At 25.2% G+C, this 21,868-nt stretch overlaps 2 protein-coding genes across 4 annotated transcripts; one reads left to right on the forward strand and one right to left on the reverse strand.

Annotated features, from left to right (window-relative positions):
• Positions 1-342: 342 nt before the first annotated feature.
• LOC107994510 (sodium channel protein Nach-like) lies at positions 343-21,407 on the forward strand. 3 transcript variants are annotated; one of them, XM_062080913.1, is made up of 13 exons: positions 343-3,414; positions 4,414-4,541; positions 4,613-4,800; positions 5,754-5,904; positions 6,110-6,246; positions 6,341-6,434; positions 6,838-7,101; positions 7,191-7,323; positions 7,807-7,863; positions 8,009-8,138; positions 8,423-8,529; positions 8,889-9,161; positions 10,663-10,796. In XM_062080913.1, the coding sequence occupies exons 1-13, from the start codon at positions 3,360-3,362 to the stop codon at positions 10,686-10,688; spliced, it is 1,743 nt and encodes a 580-aa protein (XP_061936897.1). In that variant the 5' UTR covers positions 343-3,359; the 3' UTR covers positions 10,689-10,796. The 3 variants fall into 3 exon arrangements, 2 of the variants coding, with proteins under 2 accessions (XP_061936897.1, XP_061936896.1); XM_062080912.1 differs by lacking the exon at positions 10,663-10,796 and adding an exon at positions 9,878-10,202; XR_009831602.1 differs by lacking the exons at positions 343-3,414; positions 10,663-10,796 and adding exons at positions 19,977-20,185; positions 20,833-21,407 and having other exon boundaries at positions 4,206-4,800.
• LOC107994511 (uncharacterized) lies at positions 9,203-12,620 on the reverse strand. Its single transcript, XM_028665107.2, has 4 exons — positions 12,416-12,620; positions 12,058-12,223; positions 10,644-10,792; positions 9,203-9,993 (listed from the first exon to the last, which is right to left on the reverse strand). The coding sequence occupies exons 1-4, from the start codon at positions 12,574-12,576 to the stop codon at positions 9,768-9,770; spliced, it is 702 nt and encodes a 233-aa protein (XP_028520908.2). The 5' UTR covers positions 12,577-12,620; the 3' UTR covers positions 9,203-9,767.
• Positions 21,408-21,868: the final 461 nt, after the last annotated feature.

Here is a 21,868-nt window from a genome sequence, read left to right on the forward strand (position 1 = left end):
CAAACTGTCACGAAGAGGGCTGCAACGAATGGTTTCTCATCTTTTGGATCTTGTCTCGATCCAAAGAATGGGAAATCATTGTTACTACTTTGTCATTGTGCTCGTTTTAGTAATACGTATTATATGTTGTATTGTCTTGGCCAATTTGCATGCTGGCCTATCGTTTATCCAGTCATCATGGGCATATCGCGAATTTGCATTAGTGTTGCGATTGATTAGTAAACGGGTTGAATTAGAGTTGCGATAAAATGATGATCGCGTTTGCTATAGCGTTGCGTTGAAAAGAATATCGCGGTTACGTTTAATTATTTTCATTATGAATTAATCAATTTTTTATTTTCTTTTTTTTTTTTTTAATATATATTTGAATTTATTCTTTATTATAATGCAATTATGATTTATGATATCGTGATATTTAAAGTAGCTTTTTCGATTTATAAAATAATAATAAATTTTATATTAAATTCGTTTGAAGAATTAGTGTTGCGTTGAAAAATAATCGCGTTTTTTTATAGTAGTTTTGCGTTTTTTTGCTCAAATTGCCCATATTTCTTCCACTTGGACTGTGGAAGTATCAAGTTCCTGAATCACCTATTACAGTCAAAAAAGCTGTATGAAAGGTGATTGTACGACGGCAGTCTCTGACTATGGCTGCAATCTTCCGCTATTATATAGTGTTGCGTCTATAATAAAAAAATTATGAGTGCATAAATTAGTTTATTAGAGTTTCGTATATGTTTTCGCGAATCTTTTATCCTTTTTTTTTTTATCCTTTTTTTTTGCTGATATAGAATTGCATTGAAAGTACAGTGAAGCACTCTTCGCGTTTTCTTTTGACATTTTAGCATTTTAGTGTTGCGAAATAGAAATAAATTCCACTCACGGTTTGTTCGGATTTACATTGGGTGGATAATTATTTTGGTTACCCTTCTGGTTACCTTTTCGTCGTTTTTTTCATTTCAGCACCCCCTTATTAAGAACGTTTGTTATTGAAAATACTGTTAAAATATGTATTTCTTTCTTATCGATGAATATCTCCCATTTAAAATAATGAGTTGCTTAACAACATTTTGATAATTTGTTTTTTTTTAATTAAATTTTTCCTTTCTTTTTCTAGGTGTAAATTATTTTTAATTATTAATCCAGTAATTGAGTTTGTTACAGATATGAAATATGAAAAATAGAAGAAAATAAACAGGAAAAAATAGATAGATAATAATGTGTTATCCTCATTTGTTGGAAATTAATTACCTTTGTTATTGTTGTTGTTTCACTAATTCTGTTCTATAGTTTGTTTCAGAAATCTCCTTCAGCTTTCAACAATGGATTATGTGGAATGGATTACATCTTATCATCAGATAAATATTCTAATTTTATATAATAGGTAATATAGAATAGGTTGTAGGAAACATTTAGCTTTTTTTCTTGATAGATGGGATTTATAAACGATGTTCTGTTCTTCTTCTTCTTATTGTTAAAAAAAGCAGCTTCGCTTTCCCCACTTTGATTCGTTTTCCAAATCAACATTTCCTATTTTTCAAGGCAATATGATCATTTTGCTATCCTTAATTCCTTAATTTCCTCATTATAAACAAATGCTTGATACTTGATAGCTACATGACTTTGTTCATTAGCCATCATTGGTATATACTGATTTGCATTTTCCTCTTGCCACATGTGGTTTTATGTCGTATCACAAATTTTTTGGAATTTGTGTGTCATCAATCAGTGTGAATGTAAATATGATGAATGTTGATACGAAGAGAATTTGTTAGATGTTCAATCAAAGCTGAATTAGGAACAAAGTGTTTAAATTCTTATATAGATAAGAAACATAAAAAAAAAACTTTCAGAATAAATTAAATGTTAATGTTATATTTTTAATTCAAGTTTGTTTCAGGATTTCTTACAGGAACAGAAGATTGTATAATTGATTAAAAAAAAGTGTATTTAAAATTAAGTGCATGCAGAATCAAGGGTATTAAATAAAGTTATGTATTGTAGAAAAGTAGATACTGTAGATAAAATGTTATAGTAAAATGCTTTCTGGGAAGCTTATTTCGCTTATTTTTTTTCTATTTTTTGCGCACGCCTTTTATCATCAATCATTTTTCATTTCTACACCGATGGAAGTCTAAAATATTGATGGAAAGTCTCTTAATTTAAATTTTATTTTTTCAGATTTAATCTGTGTCGTCGGTTCTTTTTTCTGACTCCTTTTGCTGCTCGTGTTGCACAACGATCAAAAGTTTGAACGTTTTGCAAACATACATCGAAAGGAATTTGGTTGTGAATAAATTAATTTTTAATGTTAATGGTGGGTGGATGGGACGTCGTGGTTATGGTGAGTCTCCAATTCGCAGCAAGCTGTGAGATCTGGGAAATCATATTATTTATTATATAATATATAATTATAATATGGATAACCGGTGATACATTTATTTATTTTATAATATATAATATGAACTAATTGGCTGCAAGCGCGTTTATTTTCTTCCTAAATACAATTTTTTTCATATAAGCGATGGATATAATTCTCACGTCATTTTTTAAAATTATAGTTTGATGTTTTTCTTTTTTTGTATCTTTAATTAATAATATTCTGTATGTATTTATAGTTTACCGCAATAGATGGCGTTGCCAGATTAATTTTTCTTGGTTGATATTTCAGAATAAGATATTTCGTCGATCTATTTCTGATCAGTATTTCAGTTATACTACACGATTCTTCTAACACTTTGGCTCTAATAGATGGCACTAATTTCGTTTCCATTTCCTTTTTTATTTTATGTTTTCTTTTCGTTTGTATATTTCTATGAAATTTGTATATATTCAAATAATTTTATAATTTGATTAATAATCTGTATTTGATTAATAAAGTCGGTAAGAAATAATAGAAATATGAAATGTTTTTACTTTGATATAATTTTCTATTGAAATCTTTTTTTTCGTATTCAATGAATGATATTGTTATCGTTGAGCATTAGATATTATATATATTTATATGTAACGGAATAATAAATGCATTATATTATGAAAAAATTTTTTTTATTATTTTCATGTAGAAATTTTACAAACTCATGAGTAATACGATATTTTTATAATCATTTGGTCTCATGTCATTTACCTAAGTGGTCGCAAAATAAGCAATTGCGATCTTGATGACATTTCATGGAATTCGTCGAACAAAATTGATGGAAAATGAAATTAAAACATGTCGATATAATCAACGTAATATAAGCGTGTCAAACATTATCGCGATTCGACATCTTCATTTGCTTGTTCTTCTTTTCTTTGCTCAGTTTTCGATGGATATTTGTAACGAGTGTTGAGAAGGTTCATTCGAAATACATAATAGAATGAATAGTAAATATCTGAATGCTCGTAACATGTATAAAAAGAAACTGAGGAAGGGTAAGTGAAAAGTGATTTAAAATGAAAAAAAATTTTTATGTAATGTAATATTTTAAATCTTTATGTACATGATACATTTTAAAGCTATTTAAATTTTCACACTATGATTTTTAAAATGAAAATCTCCATATACTTAAGATATGAATATTGAAATATTCTTTAAAATTGATTAATAATTGTATATATAATAAGTATAATTGTATAAATAATAATATATATCCTCCAAATATCCTCCAAAGCAGATTTCAATTTCATTTGAAATATGTATTGTAATAAATGATTATATCTTTTACTTATATAAAAATATTAAATTGTATCATATAATAAAAATTTAATTATATATTTTATAATAAATAGAAAATTATAATTATTATAAATTATATATATATTTAATATAAATTTATTTCGAATTACTACAATAGAGAAAATATTTACATATAACACGATGTAGAGAAACAAAAAACATTTTTTGCAGAAAGAAATTAATAAATGTTTGAAAGGTGATTGTTAAGAAGTAGTTGTAATTTTCGTTTTATTTAATCATTGTTAATGATCTTCTACAACATATACACAATATTCAATATATATTATTCAATATCATCTTTTCTATTTTATTAGAAAGTTCTAAATAAAATTATTGTCACGTATTTCTACTTTCAATAAGAAACTTCTAAATAAAAAAGTATATGAAGATATTCTATCCAGTAAATATTTCTAGTAATGTAAAATAATGTAAAATCAGTGTAAAATATATTATAAAAATATTTTTTTAACTATATTTTACATATTTATGAGAAATGATTCTGAAGAATTAAAAAGTATTTATTAAAATATTTTACAATATAAATATTTCATTTTTAATAAATACTTCAATATTAATGTATAGTAACATATACAAAAATATTTTCTCTTAAAAGTTTTCAGAAAGATATTTTAATATTATTATATGTATAATAATATATGTAGCATTCAAAATGATTTAATAATATTTCAATTCAGGATGTTTATCAAAATTCGCGCAAACTATAAACTCATTTTTTCGCAATTATTGCGAAAATACAGCACTACATGGTTTTCGATACATCATTATAGGCAAAACGACTTTTCATAAAATAATTTGGTTAACGGTGAGTGAAACAATTTATTTTTTAATTTTTAATTTCAATATGAATAATTTTTATATTTATTTAATGCATAGATCTGTGTGGCAGCAATTATCTTTTGCGCAATAATGATGTTACGTCTATCGCTGTACTATTTGAACAATCCTACAGTGACGATAATTGACACATCGAATCCCATAAAAGAATTACATTTTCCAGGTATCACTATATGTAACAACAACAAAGTATACAAACCTCATGCTGATAAAATCGCACAAAAATTGTAAGTAAGAATTTATGATCCGTATAGATATAGCGAGTAAAGTGTTTATAATTGCATTTACTATAAAAGCTTTTTAGATATATCATTAAGATAATATTTATAAAATGTCTTTATCAGAATAAAAACGTTATAAATTTATTGTATAGGAATAATATTAAAAAATGACTTTAGTTTCAATTTCAATTTTTAAATTTTCTATTATATTTTTTGTTTCATTTTCTTTGCCTTTAAAGATGTTCCACGAATGATAACATTCTGTATGTATATAAAAAAACAATATTCGTTTTCATTTAATAGGATTATAATTTATTCATATCGTTATTTAATATTATGAAAAAGTTGCACGTGTCTCAACATTTAGATCTGTGTCACATTCAGAAAAATATATGAATGTAATAAAAAGAAATTGTTTTATGTATTATAATGTATTTATAGAAATAGTACTCGTTATGATACTTTATCCAAACAGAATAATGACAAAACAAATAATAACGAAATGTTCTTGATAATATCTCTTATGTGAAATTAGTTTTTTCGAAAGTGAATCATAGATCTACTTGACATTGTATTTCATAATAATTTATAACTTCGTTAAAATATTTAGGAAAAATGGATAATCGTTTTAACATCGTAGAAATTATCTGTTTAGTATTTGTATTAGTTTTTTCAATTTCGCGAAAGAAAAAATTTTTATATATCTTTAATTTATAATTTTTTATTTGTTATTAAATATATTTAATAGATTAAATTAATAATATCTTATATATAAAATATCTTATCTTTTGAAATTTAAAGTGATTCAAAGTTTCGAGTATCACGTTCCTAGTATAATATTTTAAAAATTAAGAAAAGAAAGAAAAGATGTTGTTCAAACATATTTCACGTGTACGTGAATTCAATAACGAGAGAATTCTACTATGTGTACATTTCTGAAAAACAATTTCTTTTAATAGGCTGATGTATGGATTCAATAGAGACATGACTAACAAATTGTTCTCTTCTCTGATGAAACTGATACGGCCAGACAAAATTGAGATCGATAACGCAACTGCGTCCTGGGCCCTCGACATTCTTGGTTATACTGTGGAGAAACTTATGCTCGAGGTGAATAATACTTTTCTTCCATTTTGTTTATGAAAATATAATCGCTTTAAATAACAATGGAACATATAGCTTATTATTTTATATTATATATAAAACAAAATATGGAAATATATAATTGAAAAAATGAAAGAAAGTAGAAAAATTGTAAGTAACTTGGAAATGAGAATAATTTATTCTTCTAATTCTTTTCTTTCTTTTTTTACAGTTGATGCAACCTTGCGACCTGTTGCTAGTGAGATGCGGTTGGTTGGGACAACTTTACAATTGTAGTAAAATTTTCAAAATAGTGAAATCGAAGGAGGGTTTCTGTTGTGGTTTTAATTATCATTCTATCGATTACAAGTAAACCAATATTGTTAACTTTATATATTATTAATGAATTAATTTTTACTGCCGTTATTAATATATTATTTTTATCGATTTTAATGTTTTTCAGTAATAAATTTTCATGGTTGACAAATTATACGAGGGCTATTGACAACAAAGAAACGAATTCTTCCGATCTTCTACCAGGTGTTAGCCGCGTTCTGGTAATACCTTTAAAAAATTATTACCTTTGAAAAAGTATTATTAACTCATAAAAATTTATTATGCGTAATATTTAAAATCAAAAATGACATACTATATGTATAAAAAATCATTTGAAAAATGAATGATAGCAATATTCACAAAGGAAAAATAAATAATAGATTAATTATTTCAATTATCAAACAAAGTAATTCTTCAATTCATATTCTTAAATCAATCTAAAAATGAAATAAATTGAAATTAATTCTCAATTTAACGATCCATTCTTCTCTTCGCTGAAAAAAATTTATAACTTTTCTCATCCCATTCCAATAATTATATCTTCAATAATAAATATAATATAAATAATAAATAATATAAAAAATAATAAACAAAATCAAATATTTGAATTTTCTCAAATTTCAGAATGTACCTGGAACAGGACGTGACATAGGTTTGGCAGTGGCGTTGAATATCGATGCTAAAAATTATAAAAGTTCGGTAAGACAATTTGTAGGTGCCACAATTTTGATCCACGATCCATTAGATTATCCGGATGTCGGTGCACAATCTGCGAGTTTGCAACCGGCCCATGTAATGTCGATGACACTTACAGGCACGAAAATAAAAAGCTCGAAAGATCTTCAGCATATACCTCTAATTAAAAGGATGTGCCTGTTTGATGATGAGGCAAATTAAAAATTTTAAAAATATTTGATTGAAAAATATTATTAAAAATATATTAAAAATATATTAACATAATTTTTTTATGTTTTTAGCTACCTGCAGATATAAATTACACATTATACGATGGGAACCAGAAATATAATTATCAAACATGCATCTCGAAATGCTTACAAAAGAAAATTCATGGCTTTTGTGGATGCTTGCCCTTTTTTTTCCCTGATGATCGTAAGTAATTTATATAAATAGTTTTTCAAATGAATAATTACAAAAATATTATAGATTTATTACATTTTTAAAATTAATTGTTAACTAATACGAAAAAAAAGAAAAATTATATAATAATATTAAATAAATTATATAAAAATTATATAAAAATATCTTAGAGAAAAGAATTCAAGAACGAAATTATTAACATTTTATCCTCTATTTATCCTCTTATTATAAACATTTTTTATTAAGTCATAAAATATTCACAAAAGAATTCAAAATCTTTTAATGATAATATAATGATAATATAAAAATAAATTATTTCTCATTAAATAATTAATAAATAATAATAACAGATTTAACAATTTAACATGAAATTACAATACATATTCAATAATAGAATTTCTTGATAAATATACTTTTTTATTAGAAATAAAATTATTCTTATGAATTATTATTTGAATTATCATAGTTACTAATATTCATTGGCTATGTTAATAGATCCATACGAGCGCACTTGTTATTTGACGGATGTGGATTGCATTCTGGCTCGTAGGAGTAAGTAAATAACGAATATTTATTTTTCTACAGTAAACATTTTTGCAGTAATGAATTAAACAACTTCGATATAAAATCAAAATAAAATTGCAAAATATAATTTTTAATGTGATTAAGCAAATTTTTATTTTCATTTTTCAAACAGGAAATCTGTCGCAGATACAATCATTGCACATCAACGATTGCGATTGTCTTCCACAATGTAGCGATGTAAATTACGAAATAGTTACTGAATCGATACCAATGGACAACGCAGAATTTGATTCTGAAATAACGTAAGTTAAATAATAGAGCAAGAATTATTATAAAAAAAATAATAATTGAACATTTAAAACGTTTAAATCTTATTACAGTTTATCATATAATATCAATTATATCAGTTTATAATATCAATATCAGTTTATCATAAAATATCACTCTAAATGTATAATAATTATAGCTATAATTGATATTAAAATTTATATTATTTTAATTTTATTCAACTCATTTAATAGACAAATCATAGAAAAATAAACAAATTTTTTTCAATTACGCTATAAAATGTGTTGATCATTTACAGGCGTGGCTTAAACCTTAATAGCACTTCGTTTCTGTACGCTTATTTTCGAGATGGCACGTATCTCGAGTACCGGAAGCAAACTATCTTAGGATGGGACAATCTTCTCGGTAAGAGGAAATAATTCCATATGTCTTGCCTTCTTTTCTATCGTTGGTTAATAGGGAAGCGCGTCTAGAAGAATAAAGAAGACTTAAACCTTCTTCGTGAAACTGAGCACGAGTTCTAGAAGTTCGATTAAAAAAACAAAGGTAGAGGATAAAGTTTACACGCGAGAACGAGGGAATTTTCTTTGAAAGTTCGTGATTAAGATCGAGATTAAAACGTGTATATATATTTTTGAATTATATTTAATCGAGATTGTGATTTAAATTTAAAATATTTGTAATTAAAATGTAAAAGTATAGCAATATAAATTTAGCAAGTAAGATTAATTATAAAATATATATATATATATATATAATTTCAGCTTCCTTTGGAGGAATCTTTGGACTTTGCCTGGGTGGTTCGGTGATAAGTTTCGTTGAATTCTTTTATTATTTCATAATTGACTTTTTTTCCGTTCGTAAAAAGAAAAAAACACAACTGATGGATGTACCGCCTGCTTCTAAATTATTCAACTCCGTTCCGATAAACGTAAATTTGAAAAAATACAATACGTCAACTCTGAATGAACGTATTTTCCTTGCATGGAATCAGCAACTTCCCAAAGGAATTTGGAAAAATTCTGATAATAAACTCAGTATGTATAAAGAGTGATCTATTAATTTATTTGGATGATAATTTTTAGCAAAATTCATTTTATTTATATTTTTATACAACATAATAGGATAATTTACATATATTTATTTGAAATGTTGGAATGAAATGAAACATAAGTGCAAAATTTTAAAAACGAAAAAATTATCTTCTCTATTTAAATTATTAAAATTGGAATTTGATCGATAGATTTTTTGAAGTGTTATAAACCAATTAAAAATAATTTCCATCGATTTTATAAATTTTCTTTGTTCTGGGATTTATGTATAAATAATTTTAAATAAATTTGAATTAATTTTGAGAAAAAGTAATATACTTTTACGTACAACAAATCTGGAAGATTAAGATTTTTCTCGCAATTAAAAAATAATTGTACAATTTTAATTTTTTCATTCCATTCTAATGTACATATAGATTAATACATATATTCATAGATGCTTGATATATTATTAAAAAATTACTAATCAAATATATTATTATCTATGGAATTGATGTATTCTAATATAAATATAAAATAATTTTTATTTTTAAAAAATGTGAGATATAGATAGAATAAAATATAGCAATAAAAAATGATAATAATAAAATGTTAGAAATATTTAACGTTAGTACATTCAAAGTTATTTATTTCGATATCACTGGATTTGACTCGTACCACGTATGAAACGTGGCTTTTGATGTTATTGCTTCCCTGCCTAGTTTTGCCAGTCAGAAGATGCTTCAAATGTGAATGAAAACGTTGGCTTAGCAAACAGTAGAGCACAAAATTGGCCGAACTCGATATCGCATTCAAGAGAGTAGCGTACATACGAAATCTGTTTAAATACGTGAATATTAATGTAAATTTAAATGTAATTATTAATAATATATTATTAAATTTTCAATCAAGAATATTTAAGATAATGCACAATGTATTGATGTATTAATAATATTGTTAATGATACATCGTGTGTAAGTAATCGTTAATTTTGTAGAAAAAGTTATAAGACAGAAACATTATGTAATAAAACACTTCTTAACAATACTATTGAAAATTTCAATTTACAAATGAACTAATATAAAAGTCAAAAACTGACCAACTAATTAATCAATCAAACAATAAATAAAATAAATCATTTGATTTAAAAATTGAAAGTTTTAATGTCGAAATTAAATATTTTCCAGAAAATGGAGTTGATCTTGATTTCTGAATAACTTAAGTAATAATACAAAAAATATCATGAAAATATTCATGAAATTAATTTCCAGGAAATAGTAGATTTTAGAAAGAAAAGAAAAAAAAGAAAGAAATGTTAGAGAAAGTAAATTTAAAAAATGTATATACAAAAAACAATGAAACACTGAAACTTTCAATTTTTTTCATTTTTTATTCAAGATTTGACTCAATTAAAAAATGATAAATGAGATCTCATTATAATAATAATTGCATAACTCACACTTAAAGTTATTCAAAGGCAATACTCACGTCTCCATATAATATTCAGAAACTTTTGTCGGATCTCCACCATAGAGAAGCGTCAAAGCAGTGAGTCGTGATGCCAAATGAGTTGGCACCTCGCCGACAAGGAATACGAACACGATGCCAACCATCATCACGTTCATTCGTGCCTGATCCTGAAAAACAACAATTTTTTACGATTGAATGCATTCTATAATTAACTATAATATGCATCGGAATAATGTATAAGAGGAAAACTCGTATATCGTAAATGTAAATCGATAAAATATGGATCCACATCTGTTCAATGAACGTGTAACGATCTAATTTTGATGATGACTATGACGACATTTGTGTTTATAGACCTTCTTCAAATGATGAAATAAAATTAAGCCTTGTTCGTGCTAGTCAATTTATTTAAATTCTAGTTAATTTGTTAATTTGTTAAAATAAAGACAAATTATCGAAAAATAATTATGCATAATAATTTCAAAGCAAAAGTGTAACAATGAAAAAGTTATTGAAAGTTTCAAGAAACTTGTGAGAAACATGATGTTTTGTAAAATAATGAAAAATATCATAATTTTATTTGTAATATAAGATGAAAATATGATTTAATGGTATATTCAAAATTTTATAGTTACAAACATTTTAACGATGAATTTTAAATTCGCTGTTTCAACTTAGGTCAATAAGTTTTTTTAGGTATATTTAGCTAACTAAAGTTGCAACAAAGAATCAATGGAAAGAACTTTTTTAAAAAATTGTATTGAAATAAAGCAATAAATTCATATCAAAAGTTATCAATTAAAAAATAAATAAAGCGATTAATATGAACGAAATATTTTTATAGGCAAAATAATAAAAACTATGTAAATCTCATTTATTGATAAATTTTAAACAATGCTTGATTTATCCACGATAAATTTTCGTGGAACAGACAATTCCTGTTGTCTGTACTACTATTAAACATTCCTTCAAGTTGTGCAGATCTTAAATTAAAGCATCCAATCACACAATGTGTATTCAGAGTCGTATATTTAATACATTTTTCAGTATAAAAACTGATAGTGGAAATTTCTACAAATATATTAAGTTTACATATGATGTGAGCAAATTTTAGATGATTCGTGAAATATATATGAAGATATGTATTTATAAGTAATCATATATATGTATATAAGTGGTCGATTATAAATAACTATATCGAATCACTTGTTCTAATTCAATTTGACATGGAGATTAATGATATATTAAGAACAACTATATTTTGGAATCAATCATAAAATAAAATAATTATTTATAGAAATATTATATTATTTATATTATTATTATATTTATTTATATCCCTTGTAAAATTAAAATTTCTTATCATTTTATATGTCATATTGATCATATCATGAAAAAAAGGTCGACTTATAAATCATTTTCATTCGTGTACCTTCAGACGATTTCCTTCCCGTATATTTTTCTGCCACAACACCAATTGCCTTCGTTTCAAGATTTTTCTGATTGAATGACACATGATTATATTCGCCACCAACAAGAGAACAGTGGGTATCAAACCATGCAATACGAATTGTAGCCAGTTTTGAAGATTATACAGCCTGTAAATTCATTTTAAATTTCATTCTCGCTTGCTTTTAGATTTAGAAAAAGAATAATGTTTGATCCGTAAAATCAAATTTGGAATTAATATTTAAATTACATTTCAAAAAATAATAGAAATATATATATAGCAATTCTAATTGATCTTATAGAGTTTATTTCCATTCTCTATATTATATTTTATTACTCACCACGAATGAAAGAAACTCGTTGTAACCAAATCTCCTTGTTCGTTGTAGGTGTAAATCAAACAATACGGTACATTAAGCAAAATGGCGAGACAACTGAAGAAAATCATCAATTTTCTCGCCATTCTATAATCGCAAAACTTTGGTGGTCTGCATCTTGGCATGCTATCGATCGAAAAGCCAGGACCTTGTTAAACTTCCATCTTATCGTTAAGTATCGTAAAAAGGTGAATAGCGATGATTAACGTTTAGGACGATCGAGTTTGCAAGTAATTATAAGTTTTAAGAAGAAAGTAAGAAAAAGTAAATTACGAGATCTCGCGTCTTAGAAGATGGTTACGAAATACGTAAATATCGATAATAAATGAGTGTCAAGAGAAAGAGTTACAAAGTTATGGCAGAAAAGAATAATTGTATCTAATTGATGAATTATCAATTTCATTTTTAACCTATTAATTATTTTTAAAAATTTTTAATTGTTGATTACCTAAAAACAATGGCCAGCCTGTCCATAGTGACACACATTGTGGCCCAAACTGTGACGTTGGATGAAACAGAGACAACAGGTAAATAGACAAACGCGTCGAACTCCAACCATCCGTTTTTACACCAAAAGACACCTCTTGCTAAACCGGAAAATACGAGCATGGAACAAGTGACGAGATCGGATGCCGCAAAAACTGTAAATTTAATTTTATTTTCTATTCAATGTTTGTCGGCTAAACAATCGTTATTTTTTCTTAATTTTTTTAATTTTAGAAAATTTCATTTGAAATCGCACGAGTTTGGAATAAATATTTGCTTCGTTTAAATGTTCGTTTAATATTTCAAAATTTATAAGACATGTAATGTAATTTTACAAATATCGAATGTCGAAAATTTAATTAATCTCTTTTTAAATCATGACAAAAGTATACGATTTAATTATCGATTTCAGAATTAAATCTGTTTGTGAAAACTGGGTCAAATTTAAACCACCACGTGGAAATTTCAATTTAAAATCATTTAAATCCAATCTTCAATTATGTTTTTTCTTTTTTTTTCTTGCCAATAATATATATTTTAAATAAATAAATATGAAATTTAACAAAAAATTATATATATATATATAATTATAAATTATCGATTTTTATGAAATTTAATTAGATTTAATAATTCGAAAAAATATGTTTCAATACATTTTAATTTTTAAAACGTTGTAACATTTATAATAAAAATTATTAAATTTTTTGTCTATAGTGAAAAATTTACTAATCATTTTAACAATTTGCATATAAAAAAATTTTAAAATAAAACGATAAAATATAGATTAATCAAAATTTTAATTTTCGACGTTTCAATAAATATTTAAATCATGAAATGATTAAAAATATACATTTTCTCAACAAAGACAATACGAAGAATCGAATAAACTATTCCAATAGACGATCCAATAAACTGAAAATAGTCCTTTTTACACACGACACCAATGACTTCTTAAAGATAAATTTGAAATTGGATAAAGAGAAACGAAGTAATTCGATTTCACAGTGATTTCGTATGCTTTTTCATCTGATTAGAAACTAGATCTGACCTCTCAAGTATGTGAATATCGATTCCTTGAAATTCTCGTCAAAGAGAACGTAGATAATTAAAACATTTCCAATGATCCCGAGGACCGAGACTATAGGAATCGCGATGCTGTACACTATTATACTGTGAAGAGTTGGTTCCACTACCCATAGACTAATGCCGTCGAAAAATATCCCTTGGCTCGTTGATCTATCAATGATATAAAATCATTAATTTTAGAATAAAATATATGAATTTTTATAAAATGATTATTGCCATCCTGTTAATATAAATCAAATATAATTTTAATATAATTTCAAAATATAGAAACTTAGACTTTTCAAGAGTTTGAAAATACATATGTTTTTTTTTAAAATAAAGATCTTTCATAAATAATTTTATAAAATTAATCGTTTATAATAATTAAATATTTGTTGACACTACTTTGGACAAAAAAAAATTAATAGAATGTGGAAAATTCGTTTAAAAATGATAATGAAAATGAAAATAATATTGAAAATGCAAAATTAAATATCAAATAAATATAATCACGTATTTATTTTATGAAATGGTAGGATTTTTTTTAAATATTTATATTTAAAAACTATTCAAATATATAAAAACTACGGAATATGAAAGTTTATATATTAAGAGGACTTTTGTTATCTCAATTAATTTCAAAAAAGGTGAAATTTATTTTAAAAATATTTCATTTGTAGCGGTATATATCAAAATAACTTTTTTCTTATATGCACTTTACTTTATGAAAAAACACGATAAATATTTTTCACCATTTCGCGTTACGATAGTTAAACAAATCATTGCAAATAGCGAATACTTGCCTCTTACAAATTACTATCATTTGTTCGCTGAAATTCGTACCGTGGGAAGTTAACATTATTTTTATTTCTCGTTGAATTAGATAGCACGAGAACTTTTAAGACATTCTCTGCAATATCGAGAAAATGGTGGTTAATAATAAAAAGAATAATGGTACAAAAAAGAGAAATATAAATAAAAGAAGAGCTGGAAAATGAAACGAGATAGAATCGCATTTAACTAGGAATTGAACTTTTTTTTTTATTTAATGATTAAACGAACTTTTTCTTTTTCGTAAATCCGGATAAAATACTCTTATCACTAGAAAAAGCTTATATTTTAAGAAAGATACTTCAAGATTCCGTTTTATGTGAAACAGTAGTATAAAGTAAAAAAAATTCTTACAGGAATAAGGCAACTAATGAATTGTTGATATCTTTCGGTGAAAGATAAATTTGAAATTTTCCTGAATAAAGAAAATATTTTATATTCTAAAATTATTAATTGTTATTATTATATATTTATTTTTATATGTATTATATATTATTATTCTCTTTATATTTATTAAATAATTAGAATATACGTGTTAAATAATTTATAGATTAACATAATTAATTAAATATAAATTCAACATTTATAAATATTCATATGTCTTCTTATATCACGATTTAATTTTCAAAAACTTTCACCAATCAAATCTTTGATCTTGATAAGACAAATAATTCACTATATTGTAATGATTTAAATTCATCGTTCGAGAATAAGTTAAACAATTTCTCTCGTAAATTTCGAAAATAATAATAATAAAAATATAATCGAGTTTTTTTTCATTCCTTTTAATCGATTCACTTTGACTTTTCACGAAATATTTGTCGTCTCACGAATTTCACTGTTTATATATATAATTTGATTGCAAAGATGGATGCGCGCTTATTTTGATTTGATCGAGTGAACGAATACCAAGTATTTGAACCAAGTGGAAACGAAAGTTTTAGTAGTTTCGACAGGAATCAGATAAATGTCTGATAATAGATATGCAAATATCCTGAACATGAGGAATTTTTTAATATTTATTGAATTGTGCGTCATTGGAATCGGCTATCGATGTTTCAAGGAAGATTTATAACGTATGCAAACAAAGATGAAACAATAAAATGGATTTAATACGCGATAGTAATAATTATATCAAGGTTTCTCCATGGTGAATTATCCGATCAGAGCTAGAAATTATTTGACTATTTTTATTGAATATACGTAAATATATAAGATTATATTTTACAAATTGAAAAATTGCATGAGGATTTTTATCGTGGGATTCTTCTTCTAATAAATCAAGCAAATTTCATAATCTCCAAACCAATATTTCTAAAATTTTCTAATCTTATTTTAAAATTCCATTTTAAAACGTGAAACAAAATCGAATTTTGGAAGATAAATTTCATCCCTTCAAGAGATTTTCTTTAACAAATTTACACGCACAAAATTTCAAGAAAATCAGGATTAATTTTTAATTAAATCAATTTCCCTTCAAGACAATGTTTCAATACTTTGATGAGCCTTCTGTAACTCGAATTGGAAACAAAGATCTACCGAACATCCGAAACTTCTTTCAAATCGATCGATGAATTTTATTAAGCGACAGTGAGCTTGTCTTAATCATTTTGAAGCGTTAACGAACGAGCTTTTGATGTATCCATGGTAACAACCGCGATAACGGTTATCGATCCTTCACGGTCCTCGGTCGCCTTCTGTCACTCTCGTAACGATAAATTAATAACAGGAAAATTTCGTACATACGTAGGCATACAATACCCCTGCTGATATTGTCGGTAGGCAATTGGAATGAAATAATTTCGTTTCCGGAAATCCACTTTGATAATGAATGAGCAATTTGCTCGTTTAACCCTATTTGTTACTATTCGATAAAACCTTATTTCATCTTCTTATCCATTATTATCGGTTATTACGTTTTCTTCTTCTATGATTCCCATTCTCTCTTGATTTGTCAGTTATTGTATATTAGGAATTTATTTATATTTCTTATTCTCTGGGATATATAGCTTGATGAAGAATTAAGAAAAATAGGGAAATTTCAAAACGGTAGTACTAGTACTAATTATTTTTTTATGTTTTTATTCACTGAATTATATACTTTCATCTCGTTTAATTGATTATTGATTTATTTTCTTTCTTCTCATTTTGTGATACATTTTTCGTGTCGTTAATCAGGTTTTGCTCTTATAGTAAAATGAGATTTGAAGAATTTATAATTCATATTCAAAAGAATAAAGAATATTTTTTTTATTTATTTTTAATTAATTCGTTTAGGTTATTTATTTATTTTTATTAGGATAGGATAAATTTGTATGAATAATCGCAGAATGTAGATATTTAAAAATACTTAGTAATAATATTTTATATACAAATTTCTTTGCTGTATAATATAGTTAGATTTCTTGTGTGAAGAAATCTATTTAATTTGATATAATATATCTGTTGATATTTAAAAACTGTTGTTCAACAAAATTGACAGAGCAAAGTCTAATTGTTGATACAAAATCTAAATTTTGAATGAAACATCACTCTACTATTAATCAAAGGTAAATCTTGAAATTTACTATTAAATGATACCAGGAATTCAGGATTTACAAAGCAACGTAACGACAAATACGACTAATTAGAAGTCCTCTAATTAGTTTCCTCTAATTTATTTGTGTTGAAGCGACTCCCTTCAAGTTAATAATAATAATAATAATATTTTACCATGTGATTAGTTATTAACAGAATAAATAATCACTACATTCGATGATGTTAAAATTAATTAAAATAAATAAATAAAAAATGAAATAGAAAATACAAAAGAAATTTTGAAAGAATATTTCATTATTTAAATAAAATGATAAAAAGTGTTAAATGTAAACAAAAAATGTAACAAAGTATTCAATTATTTTAATCATTTCTAAGTTTTATTTATTATTCTTCATAAAATAAATTTTTATTCTCTCTCTCTCTCTGTCTCTCTCTCTCCTTCTTCTTTTTCTTCTTCTTCTTCAAAATTCTGTAATAAAAGATACCGAATTTTTAGAATATTTAAGGATTATATTAAAAATTATTACTTCTTTTTATAATCGATTCACTTGATCCATGTTAAAATCAATTGTTAATTTCGATTCATGGTGCAAACAATCCTTGTCGAATACCAAGGTTGTAACATTCAATGGTACCATTTGATATACGAAACTGTGAGATGATTGTATTGTTCAACTTACAGTTAATTATCACTACATGTAAATTCATATTATTTGACATTGCATGTACAATAGAATATCTCATAGTCAAACTTCCATTATTCAAATACTTCAGACACCTTGTTATATATTTAAAGGTTCTATTTAATGTATATGCACAGTGATATGATTTGATCCATTTAAAAACATTTACATCGATATTATTCTCTAATATCGCGTTATGATAAATTTATAATGTAAGTTTAAAAAAAATTTTAAAAATACGAAATTGTAATATACAATATAATTATTTAAATTAGGATATTATTTTATAGGAAATATTATAATTATATTTAAAATATAATATAATATATTGTTGGAAAATTATTAAAAATCTTTTAATAAATTTAAAAATAATTTTTTATTACAGGTCCTTTCTTTTTTATTAAATTTCTTTCGTAAATATGATTATAGTTCATAAGTTTTTATCTTTATATTTTTATCTTTATATATAAGTTTATTCTCCAAAGAGGAATAACAGAATAATAAAATTTTAAAACCGGCAAGACTATAAATTTAAATATATAAGAAGCTGAAGTGAGTAAAATACTTAAAAGAAAAGCGATATTTATAAGTTTATCGAATAAAATGCTTGAATATTTTTCTTGCTAATATTTGAAACTTCTAATTTATTGGGTCGAAAATGTGTATATTTTAATTCATGATAAAACCATAAATTATTGAAGAAATTTCTCCAATAAATATCAAAATAAAAAAATAAAATAAAAAGTTATCTCATTTGACAATCAATTAATTAATAAATAAATTTAAAATTAATAATAAATAATGTATAAAACGTTATAAATAATTATTCCTGTTATACGTCACTGAAATAACATTTTTGATATATTTTTTCACACAAGTATCAAGTACTTACAATCAATCATAGTAATTATTGGTTACAGTAGTTTCTGATCTCATTGAAAATGGAACAATATGACCAATCACACTTTCCATTTATTTTCATTTATTTTCATTTTCAAATTCTGTTCATAGAGGATTAATTAAATAAAAGAAATCGATCATGATAGTTTTTCGATCCTCTCGCTATCTCCAAGATAGATGTCGCTGACACACTTTCTCTTTCGACATGTTAAGTGACATCTAAAGATAGGATTCCATTGTCTTGAAAGCGGGCCTCTTTCTCCGAAGTCGAACTCTCGAAAGGGCCACTGATCTATGAATAAGTCTTTCCCGGCTCTTCCTTACTCCTCTTATAATCCTCCTTGTCGTGCCTCGTCGTCAACCCTTTTTATCGGGCTTCACTCGGCGCTGCTGACACAAAGATGATGTTGAGCTGATGGTGAGCTCGATTTATAGACTTAAAGGAGAAATTTGACACTGTTTTTTTATATATATATATATATATAAAGAGTTGTACTTGTTGTAATCCTTGAGAAAAACAACGAGGTTGATTGACTAATAACGTATTTCTATCTATAATATCTTAGATTCTTCAAGATGTTCTTCTATTTGTTAAATATTGGAATCATGATATAACTTTATTTTAATTTAGATAGAAATAATAGATTCAAATATTTAAAAAAAAACAAGAATTATTGGAAAAGATTAATATAATTATTAATTATATTTCCAAGAAAGATTCTATATTTCGTTTAAACACATTTGCAATATATATAAATGTAGGATGATGATATATTCATAGAATGTCTTTGATTTTGATATTTTAAATATACAATTATTCTCTATTTTGCATATTTTAATATTATCAGAACAAATCATAATTAAAAATGCAATTTTAAAAATCGTCTTAGTAAGTATTGGCTTATTAACAAAATATATTATCTTACTAAAAAGGAAACAATATTTCCTCTGTTTCATCTCGATCAAAAATTAACAAACAATATTATTCTAATACTCTCTTAATAATTTGCATTCTATTTTAGATAAGAAAGCGGAAAAATTGAAACAACAATCTGAGAGCAGCAAGAGACAGATACATCGTGAATAAAGTATTCTTATCCATAAAGAATGGAACTATAAGCCAGACAATGGAACGAAATAAAACAAAGAATATCATAAATAATTGCGTGAAAACGCAAGATGGCGTATGAATCTGGATTTTGTAAGAAAAATCATCTCATAAGTTCATAACGTAAGTAACAGGTCCATTATTCTTATTATACTCGGGCAAATTTGAAATTCGCCATTCCTCTTTTTGCTCCTACACAAAAATTTTCTTTATTTTAATGGAGAATTTATTAGATATTAATTGTTGATTTTAAAATGTTTATGTCAATTTAGTTATATTTTATAATTGATGGTTAAATAATTAAACGTTTGTTTAATTCAATTGTTTTGTGTAATTATATGATTATAATAGCTATTTAATTTTCAATAGGTTTATTTAATTGGCTACTTAATGAACTATTAATGATTAAAATTCTCTTCATCGTGAAATTATTCGAGCTATAAATCAATTTAATTATAAACATAATGTGTACTCAATAATACGTATCGTATTATGTATGTATACATGGAATAAAATTTTAATTAAAAGCTAACAAGTGATGATATTAATAATTACCGATTTAAAAATAAATTTAATCGATCGATTAAGTGAATTTTAATTTTTTTGAATTAATGTAAATTGTTTCAATCGTAAATTTGAATAATTTCATCACTATCTTTCTTTGAAATTATTTTACCATCATTTCGTATTAGCTTAATTTATGATAATTATGTCATGATAATTATTTTTTAAAAGAGGAAATTACTATTAATTATTATTTTTTTTTACAGAAAAATAAGATAACCTGAAGTTTTAATATCGAAGCAAAAAAATGCAATCGATTATAATCTATTTTTCCTTCAACAAGCAAACAAAATTTTAGTTGCAACGGATCGATTTAACCATGATTCTATTCTTGAATCTGAGCATCAACTTCTGAATCTTGAAAAAACGAGAAGAAGAAAGGATTCTCTATTCAAAAAGTATTCATTCACAAAGACCAATGTTAAGCATCGATCAATTTAGTTCTCAATGAATTCTATCTTCCACGCGAAGCGTTCTATTTATAATGAAACGAAAGAGGAAAAGAAGAAGTGCTCGATCTCTTGAAACGAGAGTTACGATGAAAGTCCAAACTCTCAACTTCCCTTGTATCGTTTTCCACTGATCCCTTAAGAGGGATGTATCTATAAGAAACACTCTACATACTTATTTTCCCTGTAACTCTGCCATTACATTTTATTTTCTTCGATTATCATATATAATTGTTGAATTTTTTCAGCTATAATAAAATATAAAAAGAAATATCAGACATTTAAAAAAAGCTCTAAAACATCATTATTTCATAAACACTATCTATTTTTTAAAATTTCTTTCAATCATTAAATAGTTTTTATAAAACATACCAAATTAAAAACAGATTAATAACATGAACATTCTCTATATTCAAAATATATACACTCATCGTATAAATCCATAGATACAAAAATACTGAAATCTTTTCTCTTCCATTTTTTCTAAAATATATTAATTTCAAGAAGAAGAAAAAACACTGGAGCTGAAACAACGTTGAACATTCTGTACGTCGAAAATATCCAAAATAACAATTACAAATTTTGAATTATTTACAATATTGTAATTCCTGGGTTACTTTTAATCCTATTTCCTCTCACCGATCATTCAAACGCATGAGAATAAGAAACATTGCAAATCGTATGATCATTTTTACCTAGTTATCATCGTTTCGAGGGAGCTTTCAGGGTGAGTCACATTTGCGCAAGCCTCGTGCACTTAGCGAGGCTAGAACGAGGCGCAACAACCATGCGA

The sequence above is a fragment of the Apis cerana genome, linkage group LG10, assembly GCF_029169275.1.
Source record: "Apis cerana isolate GH-2021 linkage group LG10, AcerK_1.0, whole genome shotgun sequence".
In the NCBI taxonomy this organism is placed as follows: domain Eukaryota; kingdom Metazoa; phylum Arthropoda; class Insecta; order Hymenoptera; family Apidae; genus Apis; species Apis cerana.